General features: G+C 38.7%; 1 protein-coding gene across 1 annotated transcript; it reads left to right on the forward strand.

Moving 5' to 3' along the window:
* On the forward strand, positions 1-22,813 carry XKR9 (XK related 9). The gene is made up of 3 exons (XM_069099523.1): positions 1-607; positions 10,996-11,264; positions 21,727-22,813. Exons 1-3 carry the CDS (start codon positions 336-338, stop codon positions 22,356-22,358), a joined length of 1,173 nt encoding a protein of 390 aa, XP_068955624.1. The 5' UTR covers positions 1-335; the 3' UTR covers positions 22,359-22,813.
* Positions 22,814-23,835: the final 1,022 nt, after the last annotated feature.

Genomic DNA, 23,835 nt, shown 5'->3' on the forward strand with positions numbered 1-23,835 from the left:
GTTTGCTTTCTAAGTTTTTAGCATTTTGGTGTTATGTTCCAGATTCTCATGAACTTTCCTTTGTTTTTTTTCCTTTAGGTTCAGTCATTTGGGACAAAGGACAGATATCATCTTTATTTCGAAACAGACAATTGGATGCTCCATCTCCATATTTAGTGTCCTAACATTAGTTCTTTAGAAAAGATTATAGTCTCATTAATTTTCTTATGACTTGGGTCAATAAAAGTTAAAACTCAGTACTGAAGTGAAGAATGCATTAATATTAACTGCCCACATATTTTTTTTAAATATATGAAATAAAAGGAAGCAGGCAGCCAAGAACGACAGTGTTCATAATGCAATTTATGAAGTGGAATTTTGTGATGTTAGTTCTTGGCAGTCTAATCTATGTGACTGATTTAATAGTGGATATCAGGGTGTCTGTAATTTTTTTCTATAAAGGACAGAATATTTTGGGTATTTTAACAATGAGCTTTGTGCTCATTGCAGCAGCGGTGGTCCAGTGTTTTAGTTTTATGTGGTACAAGGAAGATTTTCAGAAAACAGGTCAGAAAGGACTGAGTTGCAGCCTTCTAATTCATTGCTCTCAGGGAGGAATTTTTACAAGGTAAGTTTAAACTTATAATCATTAACAAAACTTTTTTCCCCTTTTACTCATACCTATTGAAGTTTTTAGCTTATAGTTAACTGATGTAGACAAACGTTCAAAGGTATCCACTATTTGCATGATGTGCAAAGATTCATTCTGTGCAACTAATTCTGACTTAACACAGTGGGGTATCTACAGAATTTTTTAAGGTATATTTATAACACATTCCAGTTTATATTTAAATATAGATAATTTCTTAGTGTGATAAGTGAAAGTGTCGTTCCTGTTCTAGAGCTTCTTACTGGAATGAAATTATAACATCTTTCATCCAAGTTATAAATATTTGTCTGTTTTTGTATTAATCTAGTAAATAAGCTACCATTTTGAGGACAGTTTTCTCATCTGTTAAACAAGGAAGTTTAACTAATGACTTTTAAGGTATGGTCCAGTCATGACTCTGACATTGTTTACTAAGAATTTTATTCAGTTAAAATAAATTTAGTATCTAAGAAGATGAGTAGACTACAGTAGTTGATGTTTGACCATCCTCTCCTCTTGGATTTTGTTTCCTTTCTGGGTTTTTCTGTCACTGCTCTCCTGGTTCTCTAACCTGTCTCATTCCTTGTCAGTGTCCTTTGCTGACTCATCACCCATGTCATTCTCAAGGTTCTGTCCTAGGCCTTCTTCTCTCTCTATATTCTATCTCTTGGTGACTTGATCAGCTCCCTTGGCTTTAATAATCATTGCTGTGTTGATGACTTACATCTAGATATTTGGTTTCAGACTCTCCCCTGAACTTCACTCCTGTACCTTCAGCTGCCTATTGGACATTTAGGTCTGCTTGTTCTGCAGACATTTCAAACTCAATATGTCCAAAATAGAACTTGTCATATTTCCCCCCAAACCTGCCGTTCCTGCAAACATCTCTATTTCTGTCAAAGGTACCCCTGTTGTTTTAGTTTCTCAGATTTGCACCCTTACTGTTATCCTTGACTCCCTCACTCTCTTTGCCCCACATATCAGTTGCTAAGCTTCTATAACATTTCCTCTGTTTCTTCCCTCTTAATTATCTTTTTAGTTCAGGCCCTCTTCACAACTCATTTGAGCATTTTGCAACTGCCTCTCATATGGTCTCTCCTCAAGTCTCTTTCTACTCTAATCCATCCTCCCCAAATGGTCATGTTAAGTCAGTGAGCAATTTCTAAGTGTCTCCTATGTGTCAGGCCTTGTGCTTTGTACTAAGTGCTGGTCTTTTTTTTTGGTCTTTTTGGAGGGGGCAAGGCAGGCAATTGGGGCGGCTTGCCCAAGGTCACATAGCTAGTAAGTGTTAAGAGTCTGAGGTCTAATTTGAACTCAGGTCTTCCTGACTCCAGGACCTGTGCTCTTTTCGCTGTGCCACCTAACCACCCCAAGCTTACACTTTCTAATGGGGAAAAGCAAACCATGTAAAAAGAAGATGAAAGAAGGTTGGGAAAAGGCGAATGAGGGGGAGAATGGAAAGAGAAACGCTGAGTCTGGAGCAGAACCCAGAGAGGAGAAGGAATGAACATGACTGGTCTGGGCACTTTGCTTAAAGTGGAGGTTCTGGGAGAAACTGACCAAGCACAGGGAGGGGCTGTAGGGATGGCGTGAACTTCCAGGGTGAAAGACTGCTTTTGTAAAGGAGGGTGTTCTGAGAATCACTAGTGAAGCCTGAGGAGGAACAAAGGAGTGACCACAGCTGCCAAAGTAATTTTCTTTAAGAGCAGATCTGATCAGCTCACTCCGCTGCTTAATTCCAGTGACTCCCTATTTTCTGAAGGAGAAAATATTAATTCCTCAATTTGGCTTTTAAAGCCTTTCACAACCTGGCCCCAACGGAGCCTTCCAGCCTTGTCATTCCCATTTCCCCTTCCTACACTCTACTGTCCAGCCAGACTGTCTTCTCTCTTTTTCAGATGTGGAATTTCACCTTCCCATACCTGAACCTTTGCGCTGGTCAACGTCCTTGGTTGAAATACACTCCCTTCTCACCTTTACCTCATAGAATTCCTTTTTTTTTTCAAGATATAACTCAAACACCATCTTCTTCTACATGAAGTTTTTACCAATCTCCCTAGTCCCCAGTGCCCTCCCTTCCTAACAACCTTGCGTTTAACTTTTTGAAATTTATTGATTGATTGCTTTTTGGGTTCCCTGATTTCATTGAAGACTCAGCTGAAGTCTCACCTGCTTGAGGTTTTCCTAGTCTGCTTTACTGCTAGTGCTTTACCTCTGAGATTACTTCCAATGTATCCTGCATGTACATAGTTTGCATTGTTTCCTCCATTAGAATGTGAGTTCCTTGAGGGAAGGGCTATTTTACCTTTTTTTTAAAAAATATAGCCTCAGTGCTTGGCACAGTGCCTGGCATATTGTTATTGTTCAGTCATTTTAAATAGTGTCTGACTCTCCATGACCCTATTTGGGGTTTTCTTGGCAAAGATACTGCAGTGGTTTGCCATTTCATTCTCCAGCTCATTTTACAGATGAAGAAACAGAGGCAAACAGGGTTAAGTGACTTGCCCAGGGTCACACAGCTAGTAAGTATCTGAGGCCAGATTTGAACCCAGGAAGGTGAGTCTTCCTGACCCCAGATCTGACTCTTTATCCATTACATCACCCAACTGCCCCCTCCATATGGTAAGCACTTAATAAATGCTTGTCAACTGGCTGCATATGTTTACCCTTTATATGTTTGTATATGTACATACTGTCTCCCTCAGTGAAATAATAATAGCTGCTCTGAGGGTTGCAAAGTGTTTTACAAATATTATCTTAATTGATCCTCAATTAAGGATTAATTCAATAATCCTGAGACATAAGTGCTACTGTTATCCCCATTTTACAGATGAAGAAACAGAGGCAGAGGTCAGTAACTTTCCCAGGGTCACACAACAGTGTCTGAGACAAAATTTGAACTCAGACCTTGCTGACCCTAGGTCCAGTGCCCTATTTACTTAGCCACCTAGCTGTCTCTAATAAGGAGAGGTTCTTGTGAGTAGGCTTTGGTTCTTTGTGTTTTTATTCTAGTAATTATTGGGGAAGCATTGGAGATTAGGGGAGGTTTCATGTTGCAGATGATATTTAAATTGATCTTTAGAGGGTTCTTGGTAAGATGTAAAGGGAGATCATCTCAAGTGTAGTCAGACATGTGAACCAAGGTACAGAGATGGGACAGTGCAGGACATATTGAGGGTATGTATTGAGCTGGTTTGACTGCAGCATAGAATTTAGGAGAGAGTAACAAAACAACCTGGAGCCGGAAGGAAGTACCAGACTGCAATGGTCCTTGAGTGCCAGGCACAGAAGTTTGAAATCTACTCAGTAAGCAAGAAAGGAGCCACTGAAGAGTTTGGAGTAAGGGCATGATTTGGGTGAATCGACACATAACAAAGTTTGTTCTGGCAGAGGTATGGAGGAATGACTGGAGTGAGGAAAGGATGGATGACCCGTTGCAATAGTCCGTATAGACTATAATGATGATCTGCTGTAGGGTGATGGAGATAGAAGAGGGGACAGATGTGAGAGATGTCACAAAGGCCACCAGCATAAACTGGTGACAGCTTTAATGTGAGAGGTGAGGGAAAAAGGAGGATCAGAGATAACACCAAAGTGTCAGGAAGGAGGCAGCAAACATTTAATAGAAAATAGGATCATCTGCAGTGGAAGAGTGAGTCATTCACACAGTAAATAGACATGTGGCTTTGAAAATATGTTCCTATTTTAGAGTATTTTGTTCTATATTGAATCACTCAGAGAAAAAGAGTTAAGTGCATGCTACTTGCCAAGCGCTGTGCTGAGCATTGTGGATAGAAATAAAAGCAGAGGGGCGGCCAGGTAGCACAGCGAGTAAGAGCACTGGCCCCAGAGTCGAGAAGACCTGGAGATCGAATCCCGGGCTCAGACACTTAGCACCCACCCAGAAACACCTGGCCGTGTAACCTTGAGCAAGTTACTTAACCCCAATTGCTTTAAAAAAAAAAAGAAAAGAAATAAAAGCAGAGATGGTTCTGCCCTCCTGAAGGTTACATTTTAAGGAGGGAGACAACACACATAAGTAAAGTGATGGCCAAGGAGGAGCACTTTGGTTAGGAAAGATGGTGATTGGGCCACAGGGGAGTAGATTGGCACACTTCTTTCAGTATCGGTGGCAGGGTTGATTTGATCGTGGTTCCAGGTGCCAGGGACCAAAGTGAATCGTGGTTGACAGTGGGCATGGTAAGCCAAGGCACGCCCCAGTTGGGGAGCATGGCCCCAGGGCAGAAATTTTAGGGGAATAATCAGGGGATTTTTCTTTTTTTCCCTAAAAAGCACCAATTTCAATTTCAGACTCCCTGTGAAGTTAGAATTTTCAGTGCACTATGACAGATACCGATCCTTTCTGCACCTTTGTGGATTTTTCAAGTTAAATCTAATAAGCAAGGGAAAAGAAACCACAGAATTTTTACTGTTATCAAAAAGCATCAATCTTCTAAGGGGATTACCAAAAAATTTTTTTCTTGGATCAAAAACATCTATAGAAGGCACTGAGATTAAGGAGGATAGAGGGAGACTTCTTGCAGAAGGTAGGATTTTAGCTGAGATTTGAAGAAACCCAGGGAGGCCAGGAGGTAGAGATGAAGACAGTCAGTGAAAGTCCATGGAGTTGGGAGATGGAGTGTTGTATTTGAGAAACAGCAAGGGGACCAGTGTCACTGAATTGTATAGTATGTGGAAGGTATAAGAAGACTGAATGATAGGAGGGACAGGCTACAAAGAGCTTGTGATTACCACTGAAGTCTGTTGAGTGTGGGGTGGCATGGGGTATATGAAGAGACCTGCATTTTAGGAAGATTTTCCACCTGTATCCCAGCACCTCTCATCAGAGTGGCCGGAATCATGCTTCACTGATTGTTATCACTATATTGATCAGAAATCTGAAACCTTTCATTGTTGTTTTCCTTTACATATTTATGCCACAATAGAAGAGTGCAGTGGAGAGAGCGATGAGCTAAAAAAGATCATTTAAAAATGGTATCCCAGTCCAAAATATCTTTTCCACCTTCATGATTCTATGTCCTGCTTCCGGGGAAAAAAATACTAAGATAATTGGAGCCTATTCCATATATCTGATGGAATAGATGATTTCTTCTAAGGCATCTCAGCCTGAGTTATATAGTGCTTTGCTTAAAAACACCATTTTTAGTTGAAATTACAAATTAATTGGAGCCAATACAGACTAGAGAAAAGAAGTGTAATATTCCATTCTCCATGCCACGTTGTGTTCTGATGATTCCAGGTGCTCTCCAAATATAGCCCAAGTATATTACAGTTTATTCAGTTAAACTGTAGGTCACAAAGAAGAGGTCAAAAAGAAAAAAACCAGAAATTGGAGTTCAAATACAGCTGGATAAAAGAAATATTCATGTAACTCCTGTCTCAGAGATTCTCCCCATGCTATGCTATATTATATTATAATATTGATTATATTATATTAATTATATTATATATCCCAGATATATTTTGGGAGATTTTCTCACTCTCTTGGCTTTTAAGTGTTACCCAAGAAACTTGTAAACATATATGCATACCCATTACTATACTGAGATTGACTCCCCACTTAAAAGCATGAAATTCACGGTATTTCAAAGGAAAAGTAAAAAGAAAGGCAATGACATATAAATCATGAATGAGCAGCCATTAGTTCCAAAGGTATAAGATATATAAGTATAAAAGATATAGAAATTTTATATAATTTTATTTACAATATTTATATCAGATTAATTTTATTTATATTTATTATTAAATATTAATTTATACTATGCATTTATATTTAACTTCATATAAGATTACATTTATGTTTACTTATATGTAATTTTATATAGATTATATAAAAAAATATAAATTTCTAGTGTTGCTGACAGTACTAGAATACCCTATACTTGTAGTATGAAAGACAGCTAGGTGATACAATGGATAGACCCCTGGGCTTAGAGTCAGAAAGACCTGAGTTCAAATATGACCCCATACTTTTAGCTGTGTGACCCTGGGCAGGTCATTCAGCCTCTTTCTGCTTTAGTTTCCTTAACAGGTCATTGTGAGTATCAAATGATATAGTATTTGTAAAGAGTTTAGCACAGTACCCAGAACTTAACTGCCTATTTCCTCCCTCTTGTGGAGGCTACTTTCCCACGAATCCAATCTTGTTTCTCTGCTGTTCAGAACTGAAGGGATATGATCCTGATGTTTCTCTGTTGCTTGTCACAATCTCATGGTTCTATTAGCAGCCCTAATTGTTCAGAAGTTTTTCCTGATATAACCAAATTTCTCTCCCATTTGAATCCATTATTTATAAAGCTCTTAGCACAGTTCTTGGCACATAGTAGGTGCATGATAAATGCTTGTTTCCTTCCTTCCTGTCTTCCAGGGTCAAACAAAATAAGTCTAATCTTTTGCCATAGCTATCATGCCCTCCTGAACCTTTTCTTCTCCAGTATTCCCAATTCCTTCTACATTGAATTCAAGGTCCATCACTGCCATGATTACTCTCCGCTGTATAATCAACTGGTTATCAATAGCCTTGAACTATGACATCCAGAAGTGAAATTAATACCTAAATGTGGTCTGACTAGGGCAGAGTATTGAGGGATTGTAATCCTTTTATTCTTGGATTCTGTGCATTTCTTATTGGAGTACAAGATTATATTAGCATTTTTTGATTGCCCTGTCATACTCTTAGTTCGTATAGAGCAGTTTACTAAAGTTCCTAGGTCTTTTTCACGCAAACTGCTACCAGCCCTTGTTTCTCTCATCTTGTACTTGTTAGACTGATTTCTTGTACCCAGTATATGACTTTACATTGTTCCCTAGTGAATTTTATCTTATTAGACTCTAGCATGTCAATCTTTTTAGGTCCTTACCCTTTAATCTAGTGTGTTGGTACCCTTATTAATTTTAGTGTTTTCCTTCTGTTTATTATTTTCGATTTATCCTGTATTTAGCTTACTTTGTTTATATTTGTTTGTGTGTAGACTGTTGACTTCTTGAGGGCAGGGTCTTTCTTTTGCCCTTTCCCCCTGGTGTCCCTAGCATTTAGCACAGTATGTGGCACATAGTAGGTGCTTAATAAATGTTGATTGATTGGTTGATTGATTGCCCTTCCCAGTCTCATGTTGTGGTAATCCCTTCAGCCGAGCATGCTAGGCTAATATTTCTCTGAAAGGCAACTGTGCTGTCTCTGGAACTTCATCAGCCCAGGGGGCCAAGACTCAAGCTGGTTCTCCCTCAACATGTAGTTGGGGGCTTTTATATGCTGCAGATAGTCCAAGACTGTAAGAGTCACAATACCCTGCTCTGCTAACCATAGGGAGATGAGTGGAAGGCTCATCTATTCAAACTAAGTGTTAAGACTGGCCTTGTTAAATCAGTAGGCTTTGAAAGTCACAAACAAGTAAGCTTGCTTTTATTAGCCAGTGACTGGATTACAAGTGCCTCATTCCTTTCAAATTTTAAACCTGGACTAATGTTCAGACTGTCCCAACAGAGTAACAGTCTGAGTCGGATATACCCCTACCATACATCATCTGCACATAAGACAAATATGCTGCCTCTTCCTTTCTCTCAGTGACGAATGTCAGACAGTCCAGAGCCAAGCACAGACTGCTGAAGTCCTCACTCCACTGAACCAAACAAATTGACATTGAGTCATTAATAAGCTCTCTGTACTACTCTGTGTCACTAGCTATTCAACCAGTCCTGAATCCATCTCATCCTACTCTGGTCAACCCCACCTCTCTCCAGCTACTGAAATGCTTTATCAAACATTTTGTTAATGCCTAAGCTACTGCTAGAACATTACACTGATTTGCTAGTTTACTTCTAGTCCTGACAGCTTGGCATAGCCTGTTCTCCATGAAATCTTACTGCCTCTTACTAAAAAACAAAAAATTACTGTGAACTAGGAAATCAACAACAAATTGAAACACAAAGAAGGCCATATAAGAAACTGTGAACTTACTATAGCTTGTTTTTTAATGTGGCTGTACCAATATTATTACCCTACTTGTTTGTCTCCTTATGAACTACTTTCTTTTCTACATATTTTAAATGTTTTTTCAATCCTGTTTTTTCTTGTTTTTATAGAAAGCATCATGATTACCTTATTCCACAACTTTCCCTCCCACTCCCCCACACAAATAAAAGCCTTTCTTTGTAACAATTGAATGTGGAAAAATAAGTCAAACAAGTCAGTCTAGCAAAACAAATGTATGTTTTGTAGGTAATGTGTGAGAATATATCTCATTCTGTACCTACTGACCATCACTAGTTTACCAGAGGTAGGGGACATGCTGCCATCATCAGTCTTCTGGAGTTGTAATTGATCATTGCTTTGATCAGAGTTCTTAAATCTTTCAATGTTGTTTTCCTTTATAATTTTGTAATCTGTTGTATAACTATTATATAAATACTCCTCCTGGTTCTGTTCATTTCACCCTGTATCAGTTTATACAAGCCTGCCTACATTTCCTGGAATCTGTCCCTTTCATTATTTTTTATGGCACAGTAATATTCCATTAAATACCATAATTTGTTCAACCATTCCCCAATTGGCATCAATTTCCAGTTCTTTGTAATAACAAAAAGTGCTGCTACAAATACTTTTGTACATGTATTATAGATCTTTTCCTTCTTTCCTTGATCTTTTTGGGGGATAGGCCTAGTAGTGGTATTTATGTGTTAAAAAGCACACACAATTTAGTGACTTTGGGTCTCGTTTCAATGCTTTCCACAATTGTTGAATGGATTCAACCAGTCAGCCAGTCACTAAATATTCATTAAATACCAGCTGTGTGTCAGGCACTGTGCTAAGCACTAGTGATGCAAAGAGAAGTAAAAGACAGTCACTGCTCGACTCTGAAGAGAGAGACAACATTCAAACCTATTTAGAGACAAGCTGTATACAGGGTAAATAGGAAATGTAATTAACAGAGGGAGGAACTAGAGTTAAGAGGGATTGGAAAGGCTTCCTCCAGAACACGAAGTTTTAGCTGGGGAGAGAGCCTTCTAGGCATGGGGGAGAGACAATGAAAATGTTTATAGTCATAAGATGGAATGTCTTGTTCACGAAACAGCAAGGAGGCCAGTGTTGCTGGATTGAAAAATTATGTTAGGGTATAAGGCATAAGAAGACTTGAAAAGTAGGTAGAGGCAGATTATGAAGGGCTTAAAGACACTGGAATTTATTGAGTAGGGGGTGATGTGGTCAGATTTGTGCTTTAAGAATTTGATAGCTGAGTGGAAGGTGTGAGGTGATGGAGGGCAGCACCAGGAGGGTAGCAGTGTCAGAGGAGAGAAGGGAATATATAGAGGAGATGTTGTAAAGGTAGAAACCACAGGATTTGGCAACAGATTGGATGTAAAGCAACATGGGGGGGGAGGGGAAGACAAGGGGGAGAGGAAGAGGGAGGAGCTGAGGATGACATTTAAGTTGTGAGTCTGATTGACTAGGAGGATGGTGCTACCCAGGACAGTAATAGGGGAGTTTGGAAGAGGGGAGGGTTTTTGAGAAAAGATAGTGGGTTAAGTTTTTGACACGTTGAATTGAAGATGTCATCTGGTTTGAGATGTCTCATAGACTGGAGTCAGCAGAGAGATTAGGATTGGATAAGTAGATTTGAGAACCATTAAGTGATAATTGAACTAATGAGAACTGATGAGATCAACAAGAAGTATAAGAACGTAGAGGAAGAAAAGAAGAGAGAACAGGACGGAGCCTTGTGGGACACCTCTGATTAGTGGGAGGGACATGATGATCCAGCAAAGGAGACTGAGAAGGAGTGATCTGATAGATGGGAGGAGAACCAGGAGAGAGTGATGTCCCAAAAGCCTGGAGAGAAGAATGTGAAGAGGGTGAGCAACAGTATCAAAGAGAAATCAAGAAGCATAAGGATTGAGAAGAGACCATTAGTTTTGGTAACTTTGGAGAGAGCACTTTTGGTTTAATGGTGAGGTTGGAAGCCAGACTCTGTTAAGAAGACAGAGGAAAAGAAGAGGAGGAATTGATTGTAGATGTACTTTTAAAGAAATTTAGCCAAACAGTGCGCTATTTTATTTTTCAGGGAATCCACTACTGAGGTAGATTTTTCTCTTTTAAGCTGTTTCTTTTCCTTTCATTTTTTTCTCTCCCATCTCTATAATTCCATTTTTTATCTCTTGCTTCATTTCTTCTACCCACTCTTGTACTTGTGGAGAAACCATATTTTCAACATACATGGTTCTTCTTGGAGTTGTTAGATTAATCTCATATTTTGACTTTTTACCTCTAGGGCTTCTCTTAGTCCATAGTCCAGATACTTCATATAGTAATCACTGAAAATGATAAAATAATTATATTTGTGTATTTACAGGTATTGGTTTGCTTTGAGAAAGGGATACTGTTTGGCTTTCCAATGCAGCAGCTCAAAGGACCTCTCTGGTGCATCTACCTTGACACAAGATCCCACACACTTCTCCACTCCCAGTAGAGAAGAACCAGCTGATCCACATCAAAATATGATCAATGAAGTGGCTGACTTGAGTATGCTCAGGCTATTTGAAATATACCTAGAGGCCTCCCCACAGCTCCTGGTTCAGCTCTATGTCCTGATGGAATCTGGCCACAGTGGCTTCAGTGAGGGTAAGCCTTTCGGGACACTGTAGAGGATGTGTGCCCATTACAAAACTCCTTGACTTCATACAGTATTTTCTTTGTCATATTTATACAAATTTCCAAAATGTGTGATTTAAAGAAATGTAATTAGTATAATGGTGGTAGGGGCACTGAATATGAAAGAGCATAAGTGAAGGCAGCTGAATGGGACAGAGGACAAAGTGCTGGACTGGGAATGAGGAAGGCCTGGTTTGAATCCTGCCTCAGACATAGGTTGTATGATTCCAGGCAATAGCAAGTCAATAGTAACTAGTCTCACAGAAGATAAGATAATATACAGAAAGCTCTTGGCAGACCTTATAGCACTATATAAATGCTAGCTATTCTTATTAACTAATATTTGTTAAATTGAATTCAGTCTACCAATATCTTTGATATGGACTGTTGTCTATGGGGGCAAAAGTCCTGTTTTCCAAACCTGTTTTAGTACTTGGGTTCTTTAAATCCCAATTGGGATTATTTGTAGGATAATAAAGTGGACCCTCCTGGTATCTACAACTATTTGTTCCCCATGGTACTTTGTATTGATGATCTAAGACTGGACTATTTTGCATCCAGTTGCCAGTTTTGCAAATCAGGGATTGAAAACATAGGTCTCACAGTCTATATGAGGGGTTTTTAACTTGGAGTCTGCGTGCTTGCTTTAAAAATATTTTTATAACTGCATTTCAGTATGATTAGTTTCCTGCGAAGAACCACACATTTAAAATAATTATATTACACATATAAAATCATAGTCTCCAGAGTACTGCCAGCCGTAACACTAAAAAGGTCAAGAACTCTTGGAATTGATGAAAGCCTATGGCTATTTCCGAATGTTCCATAGTATCTGGATCAACCTTTATTTAATTGCTAGGAATCCAGTGGTATTTGCGGTTTTCTTCTGAATTGTGTCCTCATTAATTCAGCAACCATTTATTAAGTGCTCAATAGTTCTGGGGCATTTTGCTTGTTCTTGGGGATCAAAAAACAGAAATGAAACATTTCCTCAACAAATCCCTCATCAAGTTTACTTTCTCCTGGGAGGATGTAATGTACATGCAGATATTAATAATAATGGCCGTAACTAGCATTTATATAGCACTTTAAGGTTTCCAAAGTGCTTTACAAATATTATCTCATTTGGGCCTTTATAGTGCAAGGATAGTTGAAGAGAGAGAGTTAACACTTGGGGAGATCAGGAAAGGCTTCATGTAGGAGGTAGCATGAATTGAGCCTTGAAAGAAGATATTGAGGCTTCTAGCCTAGAACAGGAAGTCATTTTGACTGGGGGATTATGTCTGAGACAAAGGAATTAATGAATGGATTTTCCCATAATATGAAGGGCAGAAATGTTCAGTAAATGTGGAGTAAATGTGGTCACAACCTAAAATATAGTAGGAATTATAATATTTTTGATTCATATATTCACTCCCAAACTTAAAAAAAATAGCACAATTGAACCCAGTAAGTCTTATTCATCTTCTGTTGAGGCATTCATTCTTTTACAGACATTTCTCTTAAGCTTTATAGAATTACCCTGAGGTAAATAATTAACTCAGAGCTTAGATGGATCTGTGACCTCAGCAATACGGATATTTTCTTCAGTGATGCCAATCACAGCTTCTCAAGCCTGCTCATTATATGCAATGCTTGTCTATGTCCTCCTGTAAGTCTGGACAAGGGGTGCTCCCACTGTGCTTTCTGTGAATACTGATGGAGTGTATGGACGGTACCTTTGTAATTCCCTGCTGTTGCTATATATCACTCTTTTGGTGGGGGGTGGGGATCATACGTTCTTCATCACATCCTTTCCTCTGGTTCTTCATAATTTCTTTTTTGTTTTGTGTATTCAGCTCACACCCCTCATGAACCTCTCTGTTGATCTCTGAGTGACATTGGCTTTTGATTCTTTATAGCTTGTAGTGTTCCATGACTCAAAACCATAAAACAACACTGATAGAATATGGGCACTGAAAACATGAATTTTAGTTTCAGGAAGAAGTTTGGGATCATTAAAGAAGTTTTGTAATTTACCAAAGGCATTCCAACCTGCTCTCCACCTCCTACTTAATTCTTGGCCCATCCTGTTCACTTCTAGTGACAGGGTAAGTTATCTTTACTGATGGATATACTATATAGATTGACCATATAGTAAAAGTCATTCTCCTGGACTTGGCAATAGGCATTCTTAATCTCCTTTTTTCCTATGTGGGAAGTTAGATCAAGCTTTTTGAGTGGTTAATACATCTATTCCAGGATCCTTTGTGATTTCTCATGTTTGATACAATCAGCTATATACACTCAGAAGTATCTGCTGGACCTTACCATGTATGAGAAATGCCTCTTCAACTTGTATTCTGTGCTGAATTTTCTCCATGGTGGTGGCAAACACTTGACAAATTATTAATGATCAGATTTATTGTCAAACATGTTCCCTTTGTTGTTATTCTTTCAAGGAATGTTATCTCATTTTAATTATGCACAGGAGATACCTTATTAGAAGAGAACCTTTAAGGTGGTGTTCTGGTCTACTGAATCAAAAGGTCTTTTTAGATTGAACAAATAAATAACACGTACAGTGAGATCTTTATTTTCTACATCTTTTAGTCACTTGTATAATGGTAAAGATATGATTTATTGCTCAATATTGCTTATAAAGTTGCCTGTACCCTTCTAATTTTCTTGTAAAGGATGTCCCCCATGTGTGTGTATTCTCATAAAGATTTCGTATGTATGGGAAAGTAGACTTATAGCTCAGTAGTTATTTGTAGTCTGCACTCACAGCACCAACTGAAACGTGGAAGCCTGAATAATGAGTTCATGAATTAGGTGAAGATTGAAAGGACTCATGTTTATTGTATGCATGCTGATCATCTCAAATAAGCATCTGAGGGTCCAAGTTTATTATATACTGTAGCTAAAGCACTTATATCATACTTTCTCATGGGAAACTTCACGTAGTTTTTTATGTGAGGCGCCTAGCTTGCAGCCTTTAGGAGGCCACTCCCTTGGGACACTTCCCTGCTTTCTTATCTCAAGCACTTTATCTATATCTCTCAAGCACCCAGGGTTTCAGGGATGGTCAGAATGTTCTGAGCCTCCCTTGTACTGAGGGAGGATGAATGGAGGGTGGTGAGTCAATGTCCTGAGATGGGTGGGTGGAAACAGGCTCAAGGGCGTCCTTGGCCTGGATTCTTGCCCATGGCAGATCCCTCAGAGCTAACCCTTGACAGCGCCCCCTATGGTAATTGATGTTTTGGTGTTTTTTTTTTTTTTTTTTGAAGGTCATAAGAGCTGAGAATTTTCCCACTCTTGGCATATTCTACTCTGTTAGATACATCCCACATGGGTCTTCTTCTTCTTTTTTTTTTTTTTAGCAATCAGGGTTAAGCAACTTGCTCAAGGTTACATGGCCAGGTGTTTCTGGGTGGGTGCTAAGTATCAGAGCCCAGATTCAATCTCCAGGTCATCCCGACACTGGAGCTGGTGTTCTTACTCGCTGAGCCACCTGGCTGCCCCTAAGCAATTGGGGTTAAGTAACTTGCTCAAGGTTACACAGCCAGGTGTTTCTGGGTGGGTGCTAAGTGTCTGAGCCTGGGATTTGATCTCCAGGTCGTTCTGACACTGGAACCGGTGCTCTTACTCGCTGTGCTACCTGACCGCCCCCACATGGATCTTCTTTATGTATATTTAGTCTAATCTGGCTTCTTTTTTCCATATTTGCTCCCTTTAATGCCTTTTCTGTCTCTTTCCTAAGCACATTTTGGCACTGTGATGTTAGAGTCTAAGTATGCTCTACTCAAAAGAGTTTGTTGAAAAAGAGTTCATTTGCACATCTTTTCCATTTTTTGTCTTTCTAATTTCATCCTTAAGTGTCTGCAAAATGGATTTGTATAGTTAAATTTTTTTTTTGCTTTTTTGCTTTTTGGAGGGGGAAGGCAGGGCAATTGGGTTTAAGTGACTTGCCCAAGGTCACACAGCTAGTAAGTGTTAAGTGTCTGAGGATGGATTTGAACTCAGGTCCTCCTGACTTCAGGGTTGGTGCTCTATTCACTGTGCTACCTAGCCACCTCTAGTTTAATTTTTTTTCAAGCAGGATTTACTCTTCACTGTTTTTCTTTTTTAAGAAGTGATAACTAACTGTGCACAATCTTTTACTGTCCTCTGTAAGTCTTCATTTTATCTCTCCTTTTAACTGCACCTTTCAGCTGTTTATATTGAAGTCATTTCCCATTCTACCTTAAAATTGAACCCAACCTTGTGATAATGAAAAACAATAAAAAATATTTTATATAGATACCATGTCTGATAGTATAAACAATATTCTGTCTTAGTTGTCCCTACCCTCTCTGCTACAAGGGAGGAAATTTGTTTCATTATTTTTTTCCAAGTTGTTCGCTCCCATCCCTCACCCCCCAGTACTCAGAGTTCCACTATATTCTGATGATCTTTTTATTTATATTGATAAAGTTATTGTATGTATTATTTTCTTGGTGCTTCTTATTTCATAGAATCATTTCATATAAACCTTTCAATATTTCTTGGAATTACTCAGTTGTAATTTCTGATTGCCCAATAGTATTCTATTACATTCATATGTACTAAAATACATTTAAACACTAGTTGTTCCCTAATTGATGGGTACCCACTTTGTTTCCAGTTATTTGCTATCACTACGAGCATTGCTATGAATATTTGGGTATATATTGGACCTTTTTTTCTGTCTTTGTCTTTTTTGGAGTGTTTTCAGTAGTGAGATTGATGGTTAAAGGGTATAGATCCTTTAGGCACATTTTTTTGTAAAATTACAAATTGAAATTCGGAACAGTCAGACTGCTCCATAGCTCTACTAGCTAGGTATGCATCTTCCGATAGCGTGGATGCTTTTCTTCTTTCTTCTTTGACAATTTGCATGGAGTGAGGTAAAAGTTGCTGGGTGTTTTAATTCACATGTTTCTTACTATTAGTGATTTATAGCATTTTTTATATGATGGTTTATACTTTGCAAATCTTTTGAAGACTGCTTATATCCTTTGAACATTAATCTACCAGGGAATTTTCTAAGATTTCATGAATGACTTTATAAAGTAAACCAATATTGCTCTTGGGTACCATGTTTCTGGTTGGCAAAGAAGTAGAAAAAGGGAAGATACTGAAGGTTTTTTAGATCAAAACAATATTCTAGGTCATGCAGGTTTGAAGGCTATATTAGAGAAATGCAGAAATTGTAAATGAAATATAGTGATTATCCCTTCTGTACTGAACCTCAAAAAACAGATTCTGTTTGTTGTTGAGACTGTACTTGAAACCAATCCAGTATGGTCAAACCTGTCAAAGCTGATGCTCCATTAACATAATCTTTAAGAACCTAGGGTCTCCTCCACTCAGTGATGAAGCATTAGAGTAAGATTTTGTGAAATAACAAATTATGATAGAGCTGAAAAAATAACTCAGAGCCTCTAATATCTACTGTTCTTCCAATTAAAAACATCTTAATTCATTTCATATCAGTTCAATTCACTTTAATTCACAAACACTTAGTACAGATGTATAAGCCAGTGTGCTAGGTGTTAGGGATACATAGTTAGGTTATAATATACACTGTATTCTCAAGAAATTTGCAATATAATGTGCCCAAATAACTTTACTTTAGAAGAGAACGTGTTAAGTACGAAACAGAGAGCCTGGCAAAGTGCCATAAGAAATTTGAAGTGGAAAAGATCAGTTTTAGCTTATGGAGTAGAGTATAAGGGAAGGCTTCATGGAAAAAATTTCACTGAAGCTGGGCCTTGAAGGAAGGGAGGGACTGCAGTATGCAAAAATAGGGAGGGGGCATTCTAGGTCTCTATGAGGGAGTGTTTAGGGATGCTCTGAACTTCTCTTCATGAAGTTGTGATTGCCTGTTGACAGGAGGCAGGACACAGTTGAACTGTAAGGATTAGGAAGCCATTAGCTTTTGGAAATAACCTTCAAGAAGCATTAACCTCTCTCCCACATTTTACTGACAGCATTAAAAAAAAAAGAAAAAGAAATGGGGAGGGGGAGCTGTGATTTTTGGACTATGATTCCTAAACCCACTCTTCAGCTCTGGTTGTAGAGGGGAAGAAAAAGAACCAGGCAATATCCCTTTTTTTTTTTTGGCAGAGCTGTGCATTTCTTCTAGTTAGCTAGACAGCTTTCCCTGGGTACCCCTGATTGTGTTACTCTGTGAAGGCCTTATCCGTTAGAATAACCTTTTTTTTTTTGCCTTTTGGAGGGCAATTGGGGTTAAGTAACTTGCCCAAGGTTACACAGCTAGTTTTTCTTGTGTGGGTGTTAAGTGTCTGAGGCCGGAACCGAACTCGGGTCCTCCTGACTCCAGGGTCGGCACTTTACTCACTGTGCCACCTAGCAGCCTCTGGAATAACCTTTAAGCCTCTTGAGGAACCTGTGTGTGTCAAAGGATGGAGTGGTGATGACCACATACTATCAGGTCAGTGTCAGCAATATCCTTGACAACTTCTGAACACTTCTTGATTCTCTCCAGTGTGCCTGCATGAGGGGTCCCAGGACCTTGACAGCCAACAGTCATATGTCCCTGACACATGAAGAATGATATAACCAAGGCAGAAGCAAAGTGGGGAGAAGGCAACCCTAGAATGTGGGACAGGACAGTCTACTTTGGCCAGAACATTGAGTCTTTGGAAGGGGGTAGTGTGAAATGAAACTGGAAAGATAGGTTGGGCTTTGTTGATGAAGGGCTTTAAATGCTAAGAGTAGCTAGTCAGGATTTTTGAGCAGGGGAATGACATGATAAGAGCAATATTGTATACTGTACAGTGGTTGAGGGTTATATTAAAGGGGTTAAAGTGTAGACAGAGGAATACCAGTTAAGAGGTTGTTACATTCCTTTAGGCAGTGAAGTGTAGTGAAAAAAACACTAGATGATGAGTCAGGAAGTTTGTGTTTGAGTGCCACTTGAGTCCCAGACACTTGCTTTGGTATATAACATTAGGAAACTGAGTTAAGCTTTCTCTGTTTCCTCATCTTTAATTTTGAAATACTTCAATGAGTCATTGACATGGGCCTTCCATCCATTGGGGTAGATCATAAGCCAGCCATGCCATCTCACCCTATAAAATTTTTGTCCATGTTCTACATATCATTCACAGAGGACCTTACCTATGATAGTCTGATTTTTCCTATGTCTGGAGGCCTTCTATAGGTACCAGGGCAATAATGTTCCAATGTGTGCATGTCATTCTTTTTTTTCCTATGTTCACATACTGAGTCCACATATTTTTCCATCACGTGTTTTCTGAGTGTCATTTTCAATGTCACTTGTGTTTAAGGCAACATCTATGGTCTTCTATCTACTACATATTTTTCCTTTCCCTTTGTGTCACTTGTAATTTTGATGCTGTGGATAATGAAGAATTCCATTAATTTTAGTCACATGGAATTATCAGAAGAATCTTGGTGTTGAAAAAACATGAGTTTTTATTTTAGAGAGTTGCTTAGGAAAGTGTTATGCCAATTTAATCTGGTCTGCTGCCTTCTTCCTACTTAAGTTGTTAGCAAGCATTTATTTAGCACTTACAACTTTTGGCACTGGGCTAAGTACTGGGGATACAAAAAAAAGGCAAAACCAACCTCTTCTTTAAGGATCTCAGAGTAAATTCTGTCATAAAAATGCTGATGGATCTGTTCCTCTTTTTCTTTGTGTTTGCCCCTCCCTCCTTTTTTTTTTTGTCAGTTTCATCTATAGCTGCTTTGAGGACGATCTGGTTCAATTTATCTTCATATCACACCTTCTCATCCTTCTTTATCCCATGAGATTTTGCCTTGTATATAAAATAGGGATCCTAATGCTCGTACTTTCCATCTCACAAGGATTGGTGAGAGGAAAGCATTTTTTAAATCTAAAAGTGCCTGGTGGATAAATGTGAATTGTTGTTGTTGTTATTATTATTATTTGGAGTATGGAATTAACTCTGTTCAGGAATCCACTGAGTATGGAAGGGTGTAAAATGAAGGAGGGTCATATGCTCAACAAAAGTGTTTGCTATTGTCATGGGAAATTCTCCCCAAATAAAAGAAGAATTTTGTTTAATCTGCTAGAGTTTCCAGTTGTGATGGAGAGATAACATTTTACTGGAATATTACAAAACCTCTTAGTGAAAGCCACAAGAGATAAGTCTAACCACCTGCAGTAGAAGAAGAAAGCAGCAGAGGAAGTAATATTGCCCTCATGAGGACACACAAATGAATGGAAAGCAACATTACATTTATGAAATATATAGCGCTTCCAGTGTTTCCAAATTCCTTGTTCTTGCAAAAGCTTATACTAGTATTCTCCCAGAGGTGCCACACGGCTCTGAGTCATGGAACAACCCTGATCTTAAAGGAATCAAAATTACATGTAACTGAAGGGACAGTGGAAAGCTGCACAGTGGTATTGAGTAGGCTGCAGTATCTTGTTATCATGACTTGAATATGAGTGACATGAAAAAATTATTAATCCTAGATATAGAGCCCTGTAGAGGTTGGCCAACCCAACCATCTCATTTCACAAATAAGGAAAAACAAAGGATATGCATAATCATCAAAGGAGGTGGGCTGTTTACATAGTGAGATTTAGTCATAGCAGATGACTAGCGTAATTAGTGCTTTGGTACATCCATATTATTAAAAGAACCAAAGCAGTACGTTGGTATAGTTGAATGGAGAGACATGAATAAGAATTGCACACAATGAGAAAGAATGGAGTGGTTTCAACCTGGAGTGGTAGAGGGTTGGGAATCTCCCCACTGATGAAATTATGGATCCATCAAATGTCAAAGGATACTTTAAAAAAAAAAATTTTTTTTTTTAAGCAATCAGGGTTAAGTAACTTGCTCAAGGTTACATGGCCAGTTATTTCTGGGTGTGGTGCTGAATGTCTGAGCCCAGGATTCGATCTCCATATTATCCCAACCCTGGAGCTGGTGCTCTTACTTGCTGAGCCACCTGGCCACTTCTCAAAGGATACTTTTTAATAGCCTCAGTGAAAAATTGAGGGCCTAAATGAGGGGATGGATGCATGTGAGAGAGTGTTGAGGAAAAACTCAAAGCTCCAGCAACTGATTTGACATGTGGGGAAGGAAACAATCAAAGATGATACTGAGGTTAAAGAGAGTATGTCTAGGGGCTGCTAGGTGGCACAGTGAATAGAGCACCAACCCTGGAGTCAGGAGGACCTGAGTTCAAATGTGGCCTCAGACACTTGTGTGACCTTGGGTAAGTCACTTAACCCTAATTGTCCTGCCTTCTCCTCTCCAAAAAGCAAAAAAAAGATAGTATGTCTGATTCAGGGGTTCTTAACCTGGGGTCCATCAACTTGTTTAAAAAAAAATATATATATATATATATTTTTTTTTAATATATTTTTTTTTTGCCTTTTGGAGGGTAATTGGGGTTAAGTAACTTGCCCAAGGTTCAAGGTTACATGGCTACTTTGTGTGTGTGTGTGTGTGTGTGTGTGTGTTAAGTGTCTGAAGCTGGAACCGAACTCGGGTCCTCCTGACTCTGGGGCTGGCGCTTTACTCACTGTGCCACCTAGTCGCCCCTTAAAAATATTTTGATAACTGTATTTTAATATAATTAGTTTTCTTAGTAATCCTATGTAGTTTGTTTTATGGGGTTAAAAACATGACTGAGAAGGGGGATTGTAGGTATGACCTCCTGACACCCCAAAGAGTCCTTCATTTAGGTGACTGTGTATTCAGGAAAATCATATCCATTGGAAATTACTGGAATCTGGATAAGTAATTACAAGTATTATGCTGTCTAATTATTTTTTTGGGGGGTAATGAAATAGGAACAACTTAGTAATACTAAAAGCTTCAAGAAAAAGCCATACAATTCAGGTATCTCCATGTAGCTTACAAGGGAAGGAACATGCATTTTATAAAATTATTTTTATATATTATTATAAATATAATTTATATTTAATATATAAATAAAACATACATATAAACACTATAGAAATAAATATTATAAATATAATTATTAAATTATAAATTAATTTATTATAATTATGTCTGGCACTGTGCTGAGCACTTTACAAATATTATATCATTTGATCCTCAACAACAGCTGTGGGAAGTAGATGACATTATTCTTCCCATTTCACAGTAGAGGAAATTGAGGCAAAGAGAAGTCAAGTGACTTGCCCAGGATCACACAGGTAGTAAGTGACTGAGGCTGCTTTTGGACTCAGGTCTTTCTGACTCTAGGCCCAGTGGTCTACCTACCTGCCTCAATCCTTGAGACCAGGAATTGTCTGCTGTATTTATTCTTGTATCCTTTGCAGTGCCTAGCATAGTGTCTAGCACATGGTAGGCACTCAATATGATATTTGCTGAATGAATGAACATTATAACATTTCCATGGTGAGAACTTGTTTTGTTTTGTTTTTGTTTTTTAGTTGCTGCCATTGTGGTCTCTTGCTGTGCTATTTCCTGGTCAACTGTCGATTATCACATCGCCCTAAGAAAATCTTTACCTGATAAAAAACTTCTCAGTGGAGTATGTCCCAAATTAATGTACCTCCTCTATAAGCAGTTAACATTTGTATCTTGGATCCTCAGTGTCTCTCTTCTAATCCGACTAAATGTTAATTTGGGCTTAATTCTGCTCTTTATCCTTTGGTTGTCAGGCATAACATGGGCTTGTAAACAGCAAACTACATTTTGTGCCTCCAAATGTATGGAAATTTTATACAGAGTCGTTGTTGGATTCATTCTGATTTTTACTTTTTTTAATGTCAAGGGGGAAAATACAAAATTCTCTATGTCTGCTTATTATTTTATGAGGGTTCTGGTCACACTGGGGATCTTGGTTGTGTTTTGGTTCTGCACACCACCTACTGAACGTCAAGACTTCTTCAGAGCTGTCACCATCATCGTAGCGGTGGCTCTTGCGCTTGGAATTCTTTTTCTTATTGTTTATTACACTTCATTTCACCCCAACAAAACTGAAGAAAAGAAAACATTTGATGAATTAGATGGAAGGACACCACCTAGAGCCTGTAGAATACGACATTTCCTAATGCAGTAACTATATTCAGTTATCCATTTCTGGGATGTGTTTTAATAGTTTGTATTTCAGGGTTTTCAGGAGTTCCCAGGGAGGGCAATTAAGCATGCTTTGTTTCACTTTGAGAGTTATGAGAAAGTAATAGTAATGTCTTAATGCAAACAGCACTTAGGAGGGGCTTATTGTGGGGAAGTATGGTGGAAACAACTTAATTGTCTCTCCAGCTCCATTAAAAACAAGTCATGATGTCATCATCAAGGACCTATGGCATAGTCAACCCTGTTAGTCTTACATTGGAAGAACTTTCCAACAAAAGTGTTTACAGAAACTGTCATGTTATCTTTTGAATTGTTTACTATAAGAGTTTGCATTTCATAGTAAGTGAAACTAATACATGCGAAGTAATGAAAATATGTATATCTTTATAATTATATACAACAAATAAAATTCTGCTGCATTTTACCAGCACACAAACTACTTCTTGGGAATTTTGAGCAATTTTGTTTTGTGGACAGTTGTTTCAGTTGTGTCCAACTTTTCATGACCCCATTTCTTGGCAAAGATACTGGAGTGGTTTTCCATTTCCTTATCTAGATGAGGAAACTGAGGCAAACAGGGTTAAGTAACTTGCCTGGGGTCACACTCCCAGTATCTGAGGTCATATTTGAGCTCAGGTCTTCTTGACTCTAGGCCCCAGCTCTCTGTCCAGCTACCTAGCTGAGCACTTTAACGAAGTATTAACTTTTACAGATTGCTGAGGTCCCATTTACTCTGCAAATTGAATCAATTAAACAAACACTTATTAAATGCCTATTACAAGCCCCATTCCTCATGTTATGAGTTTGAGATATACGTGACACAGTATTCTCTCCTTCAGGAACTTACGATTGTAGTACATGGGGGTATGTAGGGAATTTATGTGATTGGGGGTCCCTGCTGTATCCCTGCTGCCTCCTGGGGTCATCATACTTGGTTCAGTTGGGCTTGCTTCTCATTGGTCCTCTCTGTAGTCTCTGTGAAGTGTGTAGTTTCTGCTTGATATTGCTCCTCTCTGGTCTCACATGGTTCTGCTAAGTATATGGCACCTAAGAGATGTACAGAAATTGAAGTGTATCATCTCTGCCTCCACCTTTTTTGCTTTAGTGGAATTTCTCACCTGAGGAGTTCCCTCAGAGTGGTATTAGTCATCTCTCTTTTAGCTTAAATCTCAGAGGCTTTAGCTTTGCCTCTTAGAGGCAAGGCCTTCACATACCTCAATCTGAAATCAGACTAAATGAAACCTTCTGCAGATTACTTTATTCATTAGGAGAGAAATCTGTTCATTCCTGGAGTTGCTTGTGGGAGGCTTTTCACATCCAGAAGGGAGAGTCTTTACCTTCAGTGGCAAAGGTCTTTTGAAACAAAGAAGGGTCAGCCAACCAGCTAAGTGTAGCCTGTAAGCATTAAATTTAGTATTGAACCTCATGGTGTGTGGGACTAATTCTCAGTCTATTTTCCC

The sequence above is a fragment of the Petaurus breviceps genome, unplaced genomic scaffold (genome assembly GCF_028583685.1).
Source record: "Petaurus breviceps papuanus isolate PSGF00001 unplaced genomic scaffold, PetGlider_PUasm1.0 38, whole genome shotgun sequence".
Lineage (NCBI taxonomy): Eukaryota > Metazoa > Chordata > Mammalia > Diprotodontia > Petauridae > Petaurus > Petaurus breviceps.

Bases quoted from the DNA above. Each gene is read 5' to 3' on its own strand.
- XKR9 (XM_069099523.1), top strand. From the start codon at position 336: ATGCAATTTATGAAGTGGAATTTTGTGATGTTAGTTCTTGGCAGTCTA. The intron at 608-10,995 runs GTAAGTTTAAAC...GTGTATTTACAG, and splicing joins CAGGGAGGAATTTTTACAAG to GTATTGGTTTGCTTTGAGAA. The intron at 11,265-21,726 runs GTAAGCCTTTCG...TTTGTTTTTTAG, and splicing joins CCACAGTGGCTTCAGTGAGG to TTGCTGCCATTGTGGTCTCT.